Consider the following 15,870-nt stretch of genomic DNA (forward strand, 5'->3'; position numbering starts at 1 on the left):
GATGTCGAGACGGGGATCCGTCGGATATCGACTAACTTGGATACGCTGAGCAGCATATACATTCAAGCGCCCACCCCTATGTGAGTGACCGTTTTCGGCAGCGGGGTTGCTTGGTACTGTACTAATCGACCTGCTAGTCCTCGCCTCCGTATTAGTGCTGATACCCTCTCGCACCTGGCGAGTCCGATTTTGTTTACCGTAACTTACAGCCCACTAAACCCCCAGGGACCGTGTACTTCAGGCAAATGTTCACGGGCATGCTGCAGAAGCCTCAACGAGACGGGCGTTTGTCCGTTGCCTAGCTCTTCAGGTAGTCAGCCTGTCTCTGTCAGCAGTTGCAAACCACTGTGAGCTTGGCATACGCATCCACGCAAGTAATTATCTACACTCGCCCACCTAACATGAGGTAGGCTGTGCTCATTAACCTCCAAGCCCTGGTTATTCCATTTGATCAAAGACTGGCCGTCCTTCCATTGGGGAACTACTTGGCACAACTCCACACGCTAAGGATGACCAGGATTTGGGATGGCAAGCGCCGAACCGCCATGTCATGCCAATCCACGGCGCTGAAGGGGACCAGAGATGTTATTGCTCCAGGGGTAGTAGGGTACCACTTCGACCTACACTGACCCTTGAATAGCTCCGGTCCATGGTGGATCATCTCCATCTTAGTTCCTTTGTTGAAGACTCCGCTCGTCAGGAGTTGACGTCTTCGCAAGCGGTCATTAACAAATGATGAAAAGTGAGAGGGGCAGTCGGGAGCGAGGGAAGACCCTTTCTCCCTAGTGTTGGTCACAGAAGCTGTGCCGTTCAACATTGCTCCGAACAAAAACTTGATGCTAACGCAGTATTACTATGCAGACAAAAACAACCTGGCCAAATCGCAAGGCGTCTGTGCCGTGAAGCTCTCTTTCTTCGTATTATTGCAATCTCATAAGAATATCCATCCAGCAGAACGCTCCATTCCATACTTTTCACAATCTTCCAATTCATAGCACGATATGTTCCTTGATAACCCGAGACTGGCTTCTCAAACCAAGCCCCCTAGATGCATCCGAGGAGGTCTAGTCGGAAGACCCCCATCCCAGCGCCGGCTTAGTCAAATTCCCAAAATGCAAACCCATTTGCGTGTCGTTTGTGTTCGTCGTCGTCGAAATTTATGGTCTTACACCCATCAATCAAACTCCCGGCCGACACATTCCGAGATCCGGGAGGCGGCCAGTGGCCTAGACACCTGAGCTTGTCGGAAGTCCTGTTGATGCGAGGACCGCACGGGGAGTTGCTCCCGTGGTAGGTATCGGTGGCACAATGGGCTGAGCGACGATGTGTCTCAGAGTCCAGTAGTTACCTGGACCTGAGGTATTCACAATCTCCATCAGCGTGTACTGCAGCGTTCCGCCATGGATTGATGGTACGACAATGTCTCTTGGCATAGTCCACGCCGGTGTGTTCGACGGAGCCTCTTCGGCATCCCGACCCTCAGCCTGAGAGATTGGTCAGTTTCAGGAGTCCGGTGCTTGTTACAAGGTCACTCACAAGGCAAGAGGCGCATGGCGAGCCGTTTACCCAAACCCAATTTTGGCAGTTATGGCTGTAGAAGTACTTGCACCGGTACTTGTAGAATCCACCGCTTCCACTCATGATGACGAACTTGATCAAGCACTTTTGAAGGTTGTGAAGAAGAAAAGGGGAGTGTGGTACTAGTGTGCCAGAATAAGGGGCGTAACGTCGTAAGAGTTGCGAGGCTCAGATCTAGTAATCGTTGCTGCCCGCTGGCAGAGAGCGATCAAGAAGAGAAAGATCTGAAATCGACAAGGCGAGCAACGTCTTTTAATAGAGTTCTTTATGACCCAGTTAAACCCCGACCCTAGAAGGCAAGGTTCCCGAAGATTTAAGTTGGGAAAAGCAATGAGATCGGCACGCGGCTAGGTTCCTTTTATGTGTTCCAGGGGATGGAGCCCTGGACAAGGGAGGCCCGGACGCGGCTGTTAGTCTTAAGTATAGCGGGGTGACTACGTCTAGGATGCCAACAGTAGCCATGCGTTGGCGCTGCGGTGTTGTAAGTACCACCTCCAAGCTGGCAAGGTCGAGTCAGGACAGAATCAACGTCTTTCTTTGTGATTACGCCCTCCATTTTGCTTCCCCCACTTCGGCAAACCCTTCCCTGCAGGATGAGGGCTTACACGGCAGGCCAGTCAGTTTGCAGTGAGAGATCCACCCCTACGAACTTTGAATCCCTTCCGTCTTCAATTCGGCAGACCCTGAAAGACTGCCTCACGTAGCTCCGTCCGGAGGAACGGCCGTCTAACACGGGCTCCTCCTATGGAGCTACCGTGGCCCAATACCGACTAATTCGGGACAAATTGACTTTGTAATCGATTCAGTAACACAGCTTGGACAGGCCCAGATGAAGATTATGCCAATACTAGCCACGTTCTAGAGAGGGCATTAGAAGAATCGAGAAGAAGGGGCAGCTAGGCAGTGGGTGCGCAAGCGGAAAGCGTTGAAAAGTGAGATATGACAGAATTAAAACGAGTGTCCCTTCGACTCGTCATCCGGCCGTGGGACGGTATAATACAGCATTAACCGTCACTACCTCATTCGAGGAGACGGGCAAATGGGATTCCTTGATAACAACACCACTACGCTCACCCACACACACACACTCACACACATTCACACACTCAGCGAGGGATCGATGGTGAGGAAGTCATTGCCGAATCGCTTGTGTTGGTAACCCTTCCTCGCCGAACACCATCATGTCAAACTCGCCAGTTTTTTTTGTGCACCACGGCGACGACACCACACCAACATGAAATTTGCATGTGGGGCGCAAGGAAGGTGCCGCTGTCGTACGAACCTCACAGGGCTTCCGTGTTTGAGGCTGAAAGATGGACGCTGTGATTTGCGGTGGCCGGCGGCGGAAGAAGCAAGAATATGCGTTGGCCGCAACCTGGTCACCCACGGGCGTTACTCTACCGAGTGGACTCTCCTTTCATCGGAACACGACCGCGTGTGTGTAGTTAACCAGCAGCACGGCGACTACGACTGCCGTTGTCTTTTGACAGGTGCTGGCAGCCGTGACGCCGCCGCCGGAGCAGCAGTTCATGTCAGTCAGAAGCCGCCTTCCGTGTGCTAAGGCTGGCCAAATTCTCCGGGGGAGGACAGCCCAGGGGAAGAGAGTCAACTGGGCGGCCGCTGAGGAGAGTTCCTATTCGTACGCCGACTTACTGTATGTAATGTACAGTACTCCTGCCCTGCGGCATTGCGGCAGTGAAACCTGCAGGTATCCGGCCTGGGGAATTTCTTACCTACCCTACCAGGCGTTGAACCCCCACCCTATCAGGGCATGCCATAACGTTGCTGCTCCCACGTATGGGCGAAATCCGGCATGCTCATTTATTTTTTGCATCAATCCCGGGCTAGTTGACCTTCGCGACCCTTCCTGACTTACCAAGAACGCGGGAAGTGACATCCTTGTCCTGTTTCGGATGCCATTGGCCACCATCAAGTAAACGGGATCCTTTGGGGGGCCTTCTGGCGAGTCATCTACTGCCGTTTAGCTCTCAGCCAATATTTGATCAGCATCAGGACGGTGCTGATGCTACGATTTGTTTCCGAAATGGAAGCTCTGGAGCCTGGATGTGAGACTAAAGCACGCCTCCAGCACACTCGACGGCCTGTTGGCAGGGTGCAACACTGGGCTCTACCGTGGCGAGATTGCTCAATGTGACGCCTCACAAATCCAACGTCTGGCCGTTCGGACCGGCGAGACGTGGTAGGGGGAGAGAGAGAGCAATCACAAAGTTGCCCACAGTCCTCCCACTGCACTGCAGCGCGCGCAACACACAGGCAAAGACTGAAACAACACCGCAGCTGCAAACAAGAATAGCCTGACAATGACGGAATGGCAGCGCTAGCCCTATCCTAGTGGCTTATAGCACCCTGAACTGCACGTTTTTCGCACCCCTGCAGTGTCTCGCGGGTTCTCCTTGTGGGTCGGCCGATGCAGTCGCTAATTAAGTCGACTTTGACTTGACGATTGTCGTAACGGCCTCTGCTTGGGCTTGGGCTTAGGCTTGGGCTTAGGGTAGTGGGCATGTCTTACCTTATCCGCTTGACTTACTGAGACCGGTTTACTGCCCGCCACCTAGACAGACCCGTTTCTTCTTCGGCGCCGAGCAACTTGGATTGACTGCAAAACAGCAACAAAGACAGAGGCAGAGGCAGAGGCAGACCTAATGCAGCATTGCATATGCAGTAGTAACCGAAGAAAGACCTTACATGACATCTTACTCATATTTCCGGTTGCTGAACGGTACATATTCGGCATATTCGGGGAAAGTTACGAAACTGGCCTTTTGCTTATCCACACGTTTGCGATACGGCTCCGGCGAGCACCTTGTTACACGGCTCCCGCACGTCCAGGAAGAACCTTTCCCGCCTAATGTGCGACCCTCCGGACCGCGTAGCGGGCATGGAGTCAATTGGACGGCTCGTGTTATACAGCAGAACCATTCGGCCGGCAGTCATGCCTATAACTCAGTGTCTCATGACGATATCACGACTTTCAATGAGTTTCTAGAGAACATCGTCCTATACTGTCAGCCGCTATGTGAGATGTTGCATTTTGACTGCCGTGTGGAAGCAGCTAGCCAGAAGGAGTACAGTGACATCTGCTGTGGACTGCAACAGCACATGTCAAACATACAGTGTAGTCCTAGCACCGAATATGGCATATTACGCAAGGCTTGAAAGAGCCGTTCTCAATTAAGCAAGGACGTGCGCCATGGCCTATCTTGCCATCGTGGCTGCAAGTGGGCCGATGGTGAAAGCCTGTTCTTCCCTTTGAGAGACGGTAACACCCTCTGTATTACAGGCATTGCAAAGGTCATATTCTGATATATCATAATTACCCCCGGGAAATCAGCACGCTTCCAGAGCAAGCCACAGCGTCTCACGGAGGACTCGACGATACCTCCCATCGATCACCTCCCCTATCCGTCCTGCACGCGGGCCACCTGACACTGTCATGCCGAGTTGTGCAATAGTCTCGACCCTGCTATGGAGGATCTACAGGGTTCAACACCTGTTTCGCCAGTGTGCGCCCGTATTTCAGCATCGCAGATCCTTCTATATGTCTCGACGCGGCGACAGACATATCACGAAGGATTCAAGTCTGTATCGATGGCCGGCGCTTCAGTACTACGGCATCCATCGGATCTCCATCCCAGTTGGCTTATTTGGTGCGACTAAGTTATTGGTTGTGTTAGTCCGCTCTGAGCCATACTGCCGGTAACATTGTATGTATCCACGTGTGAGCTGCTCGGCGATAGGTCTAGTACTTCTGAACGCAAATCCTGGCATGATCTGCGGTCCGCGGGGAGCTGGATGCGAGCCCCTCTGTACGTTCATACCCGGCAGTGACCCTCAGTGCTTGGGCTCGGCAGTGATAGCATTGTTCAGACAGGTGACGATCAACCCCTGACCTGTCTTGGTCCAACCAAGCTGGACCGCCAATACGCGGCCCTCCTATGCACAACTCACAATGACTACCCTACAATAGCTCCTTGGTTCACAACAGCTATCTGTGATAGTGTCTGGCGCGTAGCACTGATTACACTCACCCCAATCAGCCTATCCCCTCGCTCAAAAGAGCATAGCAGCGCCAGGCTTAACATCACGAGGGCGAGGATTGACGCACTGAGACCCCTTATCAGAGGCTAAAGGGTCTCTGCATGCCTCGATGCGAGGAGGGTCTGTCTTTTCGCCGATTTGTGTGTTCCAGCTCCGGCCATTGCCCAATACGCCCACCTACACTGCTCCAACACACATTCTGGAGACCGCCTTCAAGTCCGCCGCAGTTGACAGCCACGATAATTTTTTTTTTGCTCTCTCGCGCAGATCAGGTTAGGAGCCACGATTCTCTTGCCTTTTCAGGAGGCTAGATGCGAGTGCAATTAGCGTCGTGTTTTCTTTTTCTTCCTCAAGCCCGTCAAGGTTCCGTCGCGCCGTGTGATAGGCTTGAAGCCGGTCACGGCTGGAAACCCGGTTGCAGATAAGGACGTGTCGAGTGATTCGACGTCGGGCCCGAGGCGAAGGGGAAAATAGCCCTCGACTCCTGATCCTGCCGAAGACAAAAGCAATGAGGGACGGTCCGATGCTGCTTGTAATGGCCGTGTCGTACCGTCATTCGATACCATTTGCTGGAGAGCTTTTCCTGCTGTGTTGCTGGTCGTCGACGACGGGGGATCCCTGGCATGCGCAGTGATTAACGCTGCTTGATATGCTGTTGTTGATATTCACTCGGAGGCTGGAAAACGCCTCCTACGGCGCCAGCTGCATGAAAAACAGGCAACTAAACACCTGGGCTCATGGGTCGGCCGGTAACTGTAAAGACTTTTGCCCTTGACGGATCGCCCCCTTTACGCTGATCAGGCGGAGTACTTTCAACTATGAATTGTCAAGGAGCCCAGCGGTCTTCGATGACTTCACAGCGGACATCGCCAATATCTTTGTCAGATACAGGGCCCTGATGAGAAATATTGGATGTTCACACCCCTAGCTCTCAGAGACAGCCACTTACATGTTCCAATCCCCACATCCCGCCCTCCATCACTGCCCTGCCAGGCAGGGCACGCTAGACCTCACAGAGTCGAGCGCCCCCGTATCGTGCTGAGCCCCCCTGTCCTCCTAGGTTATACAGGAGGATCGCGGGCATATTACTCTGTAGGTATAGTTAAAAGTGATGTGAGCGATGTTGCGCACCACACCCAGCCATCACTTCAAAGCGGAAACACCCTGCTTACTCTGCATATCACACCACCAGCCATCTGGTGGTAGAGGGTGGTAATACAAGAGGTGCTGTGCGACACGGGGAACAGTTGCCGAGCCTCGTCCTGATACGATTTTCGATCCCTACCATCTTTTTGCTTCTTTCATCCTCCTGCTGGTCAGGGTTCACAATCGAGATTGCGCAACGAAAACGTGGGAGGAAGGCTGTGACTGGTGGTGGGTGGGTGGGCTGGTGAGTAATAACCTGCTCTTTGCCTGCCTGCCCATGCGCGCAGTCCTAAATCAAATTTCCAGCCGCCTCGGAATTCGCAGGATGAAGCAATGAAACGCCGGCTTGTCAAGTTTATACAGTTGATGAATTTCCTTTTTTTTTTCGTCTCCCACGAAATAGACGGGTTCTACCTTCCCGCTTTAATAACTTTCTATCTAGCGAATACACAGGTATTTAGCAAGCGATTTAAACCATGCCGTGCAAATTTGACCCTGAGTGACCTGTCTAAGATTGGGCTTGCAATCTTCTCAAAACCCCCCTTGGTGCAGAAACGACTAGCAATGACCACCCATGCTGTGTAGAACATGGCTGAATGACTCCTGAACTTCATCGTTGCCAGGCTCCAGTGCCTGACACTGGCTCCTCATCTACGCCTGCTCTTTGGCCGGCAGAGCGTCCTCGAGATCTCGGAGCCACGTCTGAACATCGCCCTTCTAGGCCTGACTGCCCTTCATGGCCTTCTTTCTTCGGATCCGTTCTGTCACCCGGGTGAGCGCAGTCTTCACGTCACCCCGTTCGAATGTGTCTAGATCATAGTAGATAGGTGCAATTTCCTGCAGACATGTGGTCAGCAAAATGGGTCGAAGGTAAATGACGAGCAGCACGTTGACTTACCAGAAGCCACTCGGGGCGAATACCGGTGACTGTTCGAATGTACTGCTTCGAGGTGAGGACGAACTCGTTGTACACCACCCAGTCGTATCCAGTCTTCAGGACAGTGCTGGGGTGGAGCATGACAAGCTGGTCGTCCTTGATGGTGCGATACGTCTTGCCGTTCGCCTCCTTCATGGCAACTTGCATGAAGAAACCTGCTAGAAGTGCTCTTCGGATGTTGGTGTAGTAATTCTTGTCCTCGAATGGCGTGCTGATCAGCTCGACTCCGTGCGTCTCCATGATCCGCTTCAGCTGTGACCGGACGTCGTCTGCGGTAGTCAAATGACGCTGCGAGAGGAAGTGCTCGTGGCACCACTTCTTCATGTCCTCGCCCTGGGTCATCTTGCCTTTGAAGGCATGGTACGCGTTGAGCAGGGTCAGGTGGTCGCCCTCAGGATGAGCAAACAGCTCCTTCATCTCGTCGGCTCGCCTCCTGTTGCTGTTCGGGCGAACGAAGATTTGAGGCACAGACAGGAGCGCGGTGATAGAGAGCATCTCGTTGGAACAGTAGAATTCGGGCGAAGAGATAAGCATGACGGCAAGAGCTGGATCCAGAGGGAACTCGGAAGCTAGGCTGCCAAGCTGTGTCAGTTCGCCATCGTCGTCGAGACATGCCAGATAGTTCAACTCCTCGAGCGCACGCATCATTGTCTCCGGAGCCGGGGGGTCCATCAGATCAAAATGCACCAGATCTTCGACTCCAAGCTTCTTCAACTCTAGCACGGTGTTTGCCAAGTTAGACCGCAGAATCTCTGGGTATGTCTGCTCAATGAGCTCCTTCTTGAACGCCTTTTCTGTGTACAACCTGAAACATTTACCAGGCCTTGTTCGACCAGCTCTGCCAGCTCGTTGTTGTGCCGAAGCTTTAGAAATAGGAGAGACGAGTAAAGATTCAACCCTGATTCGAGGGTTGTAGATCTTCTGCTTGCTGAAACCAGGATCAACGACGTACACGATTCCATCGATTGTCAGCGAAGTTTCGGCAATATTGGTCGAAATAATGCACTTCCGTCCCGGACGACCACCCTTCTGAAGAGGCTCCGGAGCCTTGTCAAATATGCGTTGCTGTTGCGCGGGTGGCAGAGTACCGTATAGGGGGTAAACGACCATCGGTCCGGCGTCTGACTCTCGAACCATCTCGTCTACCTCCAAGCGAATACGTCGACAGGCATCCTCAATCTCCTCTTCACCGGTGAGGAACAGCAGAATGTCACCTTCGGCTTCTGTGGCGTGAATCTGAAGCACCGTTCGTATCGATGCCTCAATATAGTCCTTCTCGGCCTCGGGTGTGTAGAAGATCTCGACTGGATGTGTACGACCAGGCACAGCAAGGAGCGGCGCATCGTAGAAGTAACGCTGGAACTTTTGCGCGTCTAGAGTAGCCGACATGATGATGATCTTGAGGTCTTTGCGTCGCAGAGCAATCTGCTTGAGAAGTGCCATCAGAATATCAGTTGCCAGGGTTCTCTCGTGCGCCTCGTCGAGAATGATGCAGCTGTATCGGGTCATATCGTGGTCGTGCATGGCCTCCCGGAGAAGCTGACCATCGGTCATGTACTTGAGAACAGTCTTGGGTCCAGTTTTATTCTCGAAACGGATGCTGTATCCAACCTCCTCTCCGAGACTCACGTCAAGCTCGTCTGCCACACGCTGCGCAACTGACATGGCTGCCACTCGTCGCGGCTGCGTGCAGGCAACCAGCTTTCCATGAAACTGTGGCAGCTCGTCATACAGAACGTATTGTGGAATCTGAGTAGTTTTTCCCGAACCAGTCTCACCAACAAAGACCATAATTTGCGTGCTGTGGTAGATGTCGAGGAATTCCTGCCGTTGCTTCTGGACGGGGAGGTCCCGCCTCGTCTTGAGGATCTTGAAGTATTGCTGTGAGTGCACCTCTCCCGTCCAGGCGTTCAGGTCGTTGTCCTCGATCTTCTCCGCCTGTTTCGCAGTGGTCTCGTGGCGCGTCACGCCGTTAAACAGGGGCCAGGCGCTCGAGTTCCCAAAGCCCTTTTTCTCCTCAGCCTCGTACTGGTGGGCGAGATATGGGTTGTAGCCATCCTTCTTTTCCGACTTGACCGGCGCCATGTCGTCGGAATCCTGCTTAACTCGCTTCATCTTGGGTGAGGGTGAATCGTCAGCGCTTCTGCGCTTGATGGGCTTGGACAGGTCAGCCATGGTTGTTTGCTCCCATCTAGGCAAGGCAGTAGAGTGTGCCAAATGTTTTGGTTTTGTTTGCGACTGGGAAAATTTTGGTAGTGGCGAGGTCCGACGAATCAGGTGTCTTTTTGATAAGATAAATCCGTATCGATAAGATTGCCGCCAGCGTCGAAAACTCTCCGTTGGAAAGAAGGCAGTCGCAATGTACTTGGGCACAAGAGACACGGCAACATTGGAGCAAATGTTATTTATACCTAAAAAGTGTTGGCTTCGAGTGAGATTCACTCGCTTTCTTCATTGCTCGAGAAGTTAAAACTTCTCGATGTCCCAGGTTGGTAGGTTGATATGTTAGATGCCTGCATGTATGAGGGGCTCACAGCTTAAAGAACTACCTAGGTATAAGAGTTGATACATCTAACACTGGCCAAATTTCTCCAGCTGCATTTCACAGATACATATTTTCGCATTTAAAAAACTTCAAATTGATTTCAAGAATTGTTTAAAAGAAGAACTAAGCTGCATAGAGTGTGGTGACACTGAGAGCCTCAACTTTTCCACACGTGACTTCTCGAGGCTTAGGTAGGCAGGTACTTAAGTAGAGTGGTTTTATGCCCGGTCCCTGAAGCTCGAAATTTGCCCTGAAGCCCCAGGTACCCCGGATTTGCACTTGTGTGAAAATACCTGCGCGCGGACAAATCAGCCGCCTTTCAACACATTTTGTGTGTCATCGGTTACACCGAGCCTCATCCACATCAGGGCTCAAAGGAAAGGCGGTGATTAGCCTCAATGATGGAATCCGTGGGTATTTCTTCATGTATTGAGACTGCGTTGTCTCCTTGAAGCTGGACTGCATCATCAAACTCGGTCAACCTGCCTCAACTTGTCATCCCTCACTTGAAACAAGAAAGACAACCACCATACCGGCTGGTAATATTACTCGAAGAGCCCACCTTAAAAACACATCCGTATCATAATGGCCATGGAAAGCAGTCTCAACCCGGAGTCGGATGACTTCAATCAGGCCAGACCGAATTTCTTCATCGGTCAACACGACTCAGACAGAGTTGAGGCTCTTACAGACGGTCAATATGCCCAGGTGCTCAATGCTGGTGTAAGTAGCAATTCATAACAATTCCATACCATAATCCCCTTCATCGATCTAATGGCTCATAGTATGGATTCACTACTGCACCGGTAACCAGTGTGCACTTTTTAAACCGGGTTATAGACTTGTACAAGGCGCATAAGCAGAAGGTGGCAGAGCTTGACCTTCCAGAGAGCGCAAAGTCTAACCAGTCTCTACCGGGACCAGTGGTGCCAACTCTCACCAACAAAGATACATCACTCTTTCCCAGCAACTATGTCACTGCTTTAGTGGCGTATTCGAGCCCGTGGATTGACCTTTGCTCACCGGATCCGCTGATTTCCAGCATATCTCGCCAGGCGTTGAATCTAGAGGTTGCCTATGCCAACTTCTGTGGTGTGAGGAGCATCATTATTCCCGGCCCCAGGAAGGACAGTAGCGGCAAAGAGGTTGCTCAGTATGCGCGCGCAATCCAGGAGGCATTTCTCGTGGCAAGCAGGGTCAACCTCATCATTCATATGCCCATGTATAGGGAGCCTGGACTGGAGGAAGTATCCGAAACACTCACGGACAAGATCCACGGGAAGAAGGACAATGATAACGAGACAGCAACTGAGATCGATCTCTTTGGTGCCTGGGACAGCTGGCACACTATACGTTCGATTTGCAATTATAATATCCGGTTATTCGTTGGTAAGTCGCCCTTGGGCAGATTCAAGAAGCCATCCACTGACACCTCCCCTAAGCATTGAGGATACCCAAGCGTCTTCCAGAGAAGGAGCTACAGACTCGATGGTTTGCAGAGCCGTTGCATTATCTGACGTTCGGGCCCTCTGCCTTCTTGCCAAACCGAGCGGGACATCCTTCTCTCAGCCGTCACCACCAGGACTTGATCAACAATTACATGCGCCTGAAGAATGCGCCCTGGATTATTTTGTACGATGTAGGACCGACAGCAGCCGAGATCGAGACTGCGATGAGCGGTGTGAACATTATGAGTACAGATTTTCCAACTCTGGACCAGGCGCATACGGCTCTGAAGCGGTCACTTGCCATACAGAATGCGCACGTCTCCTATATGAAATACTTGGAGCGCCAACAACCACCGCTTACTCTGCTGGAGAACAGCACACTCACAAGTTTCCAAGACTGGCTCCAGTCTCCCCTGCAGCCTCTGTCGGATAATCTCGAGTCGGCAACTTATGAAATGTTTGAGGGTGACCCTGTCAAGTACAACTTGTATGAAGAGGCCATCACAGCTGCAATGGCCGAGTGGAAGGAGTTGAAGAAGCCAACTTCGTCGGTGCCATATGACAACAACACTAAGCCTGCGCAGCCGGAACTCATTGTCGCCGTTGCTGGTGCCGGCCGTGGGCCCTTGGTGACTCGTGTCCTGAGGGCAGCAGAGCGTACCAGCACACCGATCCAATTATGGGCTTTGGAGAAGAACCAAAATGCTTATGTCTACCTCCTTCGTCAGAATGAACGCGAATGGGGTGGCAAGGTCAAGGTTGTCAAGACCGACATGCGAGACTGGCCGGGTCCTGTGCCCGATGGCTATAACGACGTCATCACTACAAAGGTCGACATTCTAGTCACAGAGCTGTTGGGCTCGTTTGGCGACAACGAACTGTCACCCGAGTGTCTCGATGGAATCCAGAAGCACATTGCGAAGCCGCACGGAATTTCCATCCCGGAGTCTTACACCGCATGGCTCAGCCCGATCTCTACTCCGCGTATCTTCACCGACCTCAGTTCTCGTGTCATCGGTGACGCGAACGCTTTTGAGACTCCGTGGGTGACACGGCTCTACCAGATAGACTTCGTCTCCCAAAAGGTGCCGGACAAGCCACGATTCCAGCAAGCGTGGGAATTCATACATCCAGTTCAGCACTCACTCATCGAAGAATGGGAGGAGGAACATGGCGACCCAGCCCCGCGACTTCGGACGCTGGGAGGCGGCGCCATGAACAACTCTGGCGGTCTCAACGAACACAACACACGGCACTGTCACTTGACCTTCTACTGCCGGCCGCGCGGCGTCATCCATGGCCTGGCGGGCTTCTTCGAGTCGACTCTATATCGGCCGCAGGTGGAGGGCAGGGATCTCATCGAGCTCAGCATCTTGCCAGAGCAGATCGACAAGAAGAGCAAGGACATGATCTCTTGGTTTCCCATTTTCTTTCCCTTGAAGGTACGAGCACGGCCCAGAATCCCCTGATCAAGTTGAGAGAGACACATATTACTAACATATCATAGACACCCCTGTACTTCCCACAGGACTCAGAGCTAGAGGTTAGCATGTGGCGGCAGACAGACGATACCAAAGTCTGGTATGAATGGAGGGTGGAGGCGTTCACGTATATCGGCCCCAACCAGCGTGTTAAGGTTGGGGCCTCGGAGTTGCACAGCAGTCGCAAGGTTGCGTGCCTGATGTAGTTTTGCTCGGCCTGAAGGATGCCAGTGAACTCTGGTCTGATATTCGATGTAGTCGGGGTGGTTGACTAAACAAAAAAGCTTTGCTTTTCCCTTTGCCCTTTTCAGCATCTAAAAACCTGCCGTCACGACGACGGCACGCCGTAGGACCTATGATGAAGCGGCCTACAAAGCCCATCCAAACAAACGCCGTTCCAGTAGTGTGGTATATGTAGATCCCACTCAGCCTCAAGTGCTCAACTCAACTCTAGGGTTTTCTGTCCTGTCCTTCGCGACGATTATTGAGCTTGCACGTGGTGTATGCTCTCGTTTTTGTATGAACTGCGCCCCTTCATCCCTGCATCTTCGTGTCACCATTCTCGCCCTGATCAGCGCCCCTGATCCATAACACGTTGTTACATCGGATGAGAACCTGGCCCAGCGAGCCCGTGAAGTTGTGGTTGATGTACTCCTCGGCGTTGCTTAGCTGCACGTTCATATAGCTGTCGATGCTGACCAGCCTGCCCTTGTACTCGGTCTCGCCCCACTTCAAGCGCACGAAGACGTCCTTGTTGACACTGCAGATCATGTTAGCATCTTGTGTGCATTGCGGCTACGGTAATGCAGGGAGGCACGCGACGACAGCCTGCCTTGTTGTATGGGAAGCGAACGTACAGGTCTTGCAGCATCGGCCGCGGGTTGACGGGCATGAACTGCGAGAATAGCGATGTCAGCAGCTACATATGTCTTGAGTCCGGGCTACAGAGACTTACACTCATGATGGGCGGCTGAGGTGGGTTGTAATGAACGTGGTGTTGTGACTTTCCTCGTTGCGACGTGCAAGTTTGGTGGGAGCTATGCCGAAAGGTCAAGCGCGGTGAGCCAGATTTTTTGGGCAGGGATACTCGGTGAGGACGGTGAGCGGGCGGTGAGGGGTTCAGAAGACGGCAAAACGTCAGCTCCAAACCCCGCCGACGTTTCTTACGCTATTCCCCAGCCTTAGGCGGTGTACAGTATCACACAGCACTTATAACGTTCATGCATGGCAGTAAAACGGAGGGGTCTAGGCCTACAAGGCCGTCTATTATGTGGTCTGACAGCTGCTGCAGCCCCCTAAGCAGGGTGCAATGCCGCATGGCAGGGCCTAATTAAATCATGCATTGCCGCATGCGAACGCTTCCGTTGACTCGATCCAGTTCCTATCGCACCCGACTCCGGGCTCCGGCTTCAATGCAATGCGATCTCTGTAATTTATTACATCCAATCCTGTTCGCAGACCGCCAAAAATGCTGCCCAACAAACTCGGCCCTGTAGCAGGGACGCCCCTGCACTCGCCTACGCGTGTGAAGTGGCCTGGCCCAGGCTTGCAGCTGCCCAGGTGTCAGCAGCCAGTCTTCAGCACGCTCGAGTGGTCCGAGGATGACGCCCAGACCGAACTCCACGCGCCGTGGCTGGAAATGTCCAAGGTCATTGCAGGTAGCTGCCCAAGGCTCCATTGATCGTCATGATACTCTTCTCAGTCACTGGCTGCCTCTCAGTACCAATCCCCACACTCGGCCTCGAGGACCTCTTTCCGCCACGAGCACACCTCACCGGCGACGTGTCTGCATAGCTCGAACGGGGCGTCGGGGTAGGCGCGCTCCTCCGCCAGGCCATAGTGGCTGCATAGCAGGCCGACGGGAATGCAGAGCTTGAAGTTGGGCACGTCGAGGTCCAGCAACTCCCGCACGTAGTATGCCTCGAGGTCGGCGTCGCCCGTGTCCATGCTGAGGCCGATATACAGGTTCTGCAGGCCACGCATACGCGTGAGACTCCGACACAGACGCGGCCAGGCGGCGCGAATCTGTGGCCGGCCCATGTTGCTGTTGAGCCAGCCGCTGTCGTCCCAGACCAGCTTGATCGAGCGCACCAGCTCGAGGCATCGTAGGGGTGCCTGGCTGAAGAAGCGGTTCGTTATGCTGATGCCGCGCAGGCGGAAGAAGGTTTCCGAGTAGAGCACCTCGACGGCCTCGTCGTAGCTATGAAACGTTGTTAGATTCGCTAAGACAAAGGGCACCCTCATAGAAGTATCGAAGCCTTACACTTTGTGACATGTGAGTAGAAGTGGAAAAACTCTGTGATCGTAGTGTTGTTCGCGATGGCGGAGCTGCTTCTTCATCGGGCCCTCCGTACTCCATGACGGTCTTAACTTGGGGAAGAGTTGTGGTAACGAAAGCCCGTTCTCCTTGTCAAGACTGACAAAATGTCCTTCGTCGAAAAGGACATATTCGTATATGTGTATGCGTAATTCGACAGGGAACCAGTCTAACAGAGGGCAGCATTCGCATTTGCCCACGCACTGGGCAAGGCTTGTTGAAGATTCTGATTGTTGTAACATCTTGATGGTTGAAGGCATTCTCTGAAGGGGTTTCGAAGAGCAGAATGCTTTCGCAAGATGAAGGGGACGAGGTAAGGCTGAAGTAGAGAACTAAATTGAAAAATCAAGATCGCAATA

At 52.7% G+C, this 15,870-nt stretch overlaps 4 protein-coding genes across 4 annotated transcripts; 1 reads left to right on the forward strand and 3 right to left on the reverse strand.

The window, feature by feature from the left end:
- Positions 1–7,500: 7,500 nt before the first annotated feature.
- UCRPA7_853 (putative pre-mrna splicing factor atp-dependent rna helicase prp43 protein) lies at positions 7,501–9,835 on the reverse strand (the record flags this gene model as incomplete). Its single annotated transcript, XM_007913444.1, has 2 exons — positions 7,501–7,620; positions 7,682–9,835. 2 exons carry the CDS (start codon positions 9,833–9,835, stop codon positions 7,501–7,503), a joined length of 2,274 nt encoding a protein of 757 aa, XP_007911635.1.
- A 1,015-nt stretch (positions 9,836–10,850) lies between these two features.
- On the forward strand, positions 10,851–13,400 carry UCRPA7_854 (putative protein arginine n-methyltransferase protein; the record flags this gene model as incomplete). The annotated part of the gene is made up of 4 exons (XM_007913445.1): positions 10,851–10,988; positions 11,051–11,654; positions 11,708–13,155; positions 13,221–13,400. 4 exons carry the CDS (start codon positions 10,851–10,853, stop codon positions 13,398–13,400), a joined length of 2,370 nt encoding a protein of 789 aa, XP_007911636.1.
- A 328-nt stretch (positions 13,401–13,728) lies between these two features.
- UCRPA7_855 (putative small nuclear ribonucleoprotein f protein) lies at positions 13,729–14,155 on the reverse strand (the record flags this gene model as incomplete). The annotated part of the gene is made up of 3 exons (XM_007913446.1): positions 13,729–13,954; positions 14,052–14,089; positions 14,150–14,155. The coding sequence occupies 3 exons, from the start codon at positions 14,153–14,155 to the stop codon at positions 13,729–13,731; spliced, it is 270 nt and encodes an 89-aa protein (XP_007911637.1).
- Positions 14,156–14,910: 755 nt separating this feature from the next.
- On the reverse strand, positions 14,911–15,641 carry UCRPA7_856 (hypothetical protein; the record flags this gene model as incomplete). Its single annotated transcript, XM_007913447.1, has 2 exons — positions 14,911–15,394; positions 15,616–15,641. 2 exons carry the CDS (start codon positions 15,639–15,641, stop codon positions 14,911–14,913), a joined length of 510 nt encoding a protein of 169 aa, XP_007911638.1.
- Between the last annotated feature and the right edge of the window lie 229 nt (positions 15,642–15,870).

The sequence above is a fragment of the Phaeoacremonium minimum genome (genome assembly GCF_000392275.1).
Source record: "Phaeoacremonium minimum UCRPA7 unplaced genomic scaffold PA7_03_scaffold_44, whole genome shotgun sequence".
Classification (NCBI taxonomy): domain Eukaryota; kingdom Fungi; phylum Ascomycota; class Sordariomycetes; order Togniniales; family Togniniaceae; genus Phaeoacremonium; species Phaeoacremonium minimum.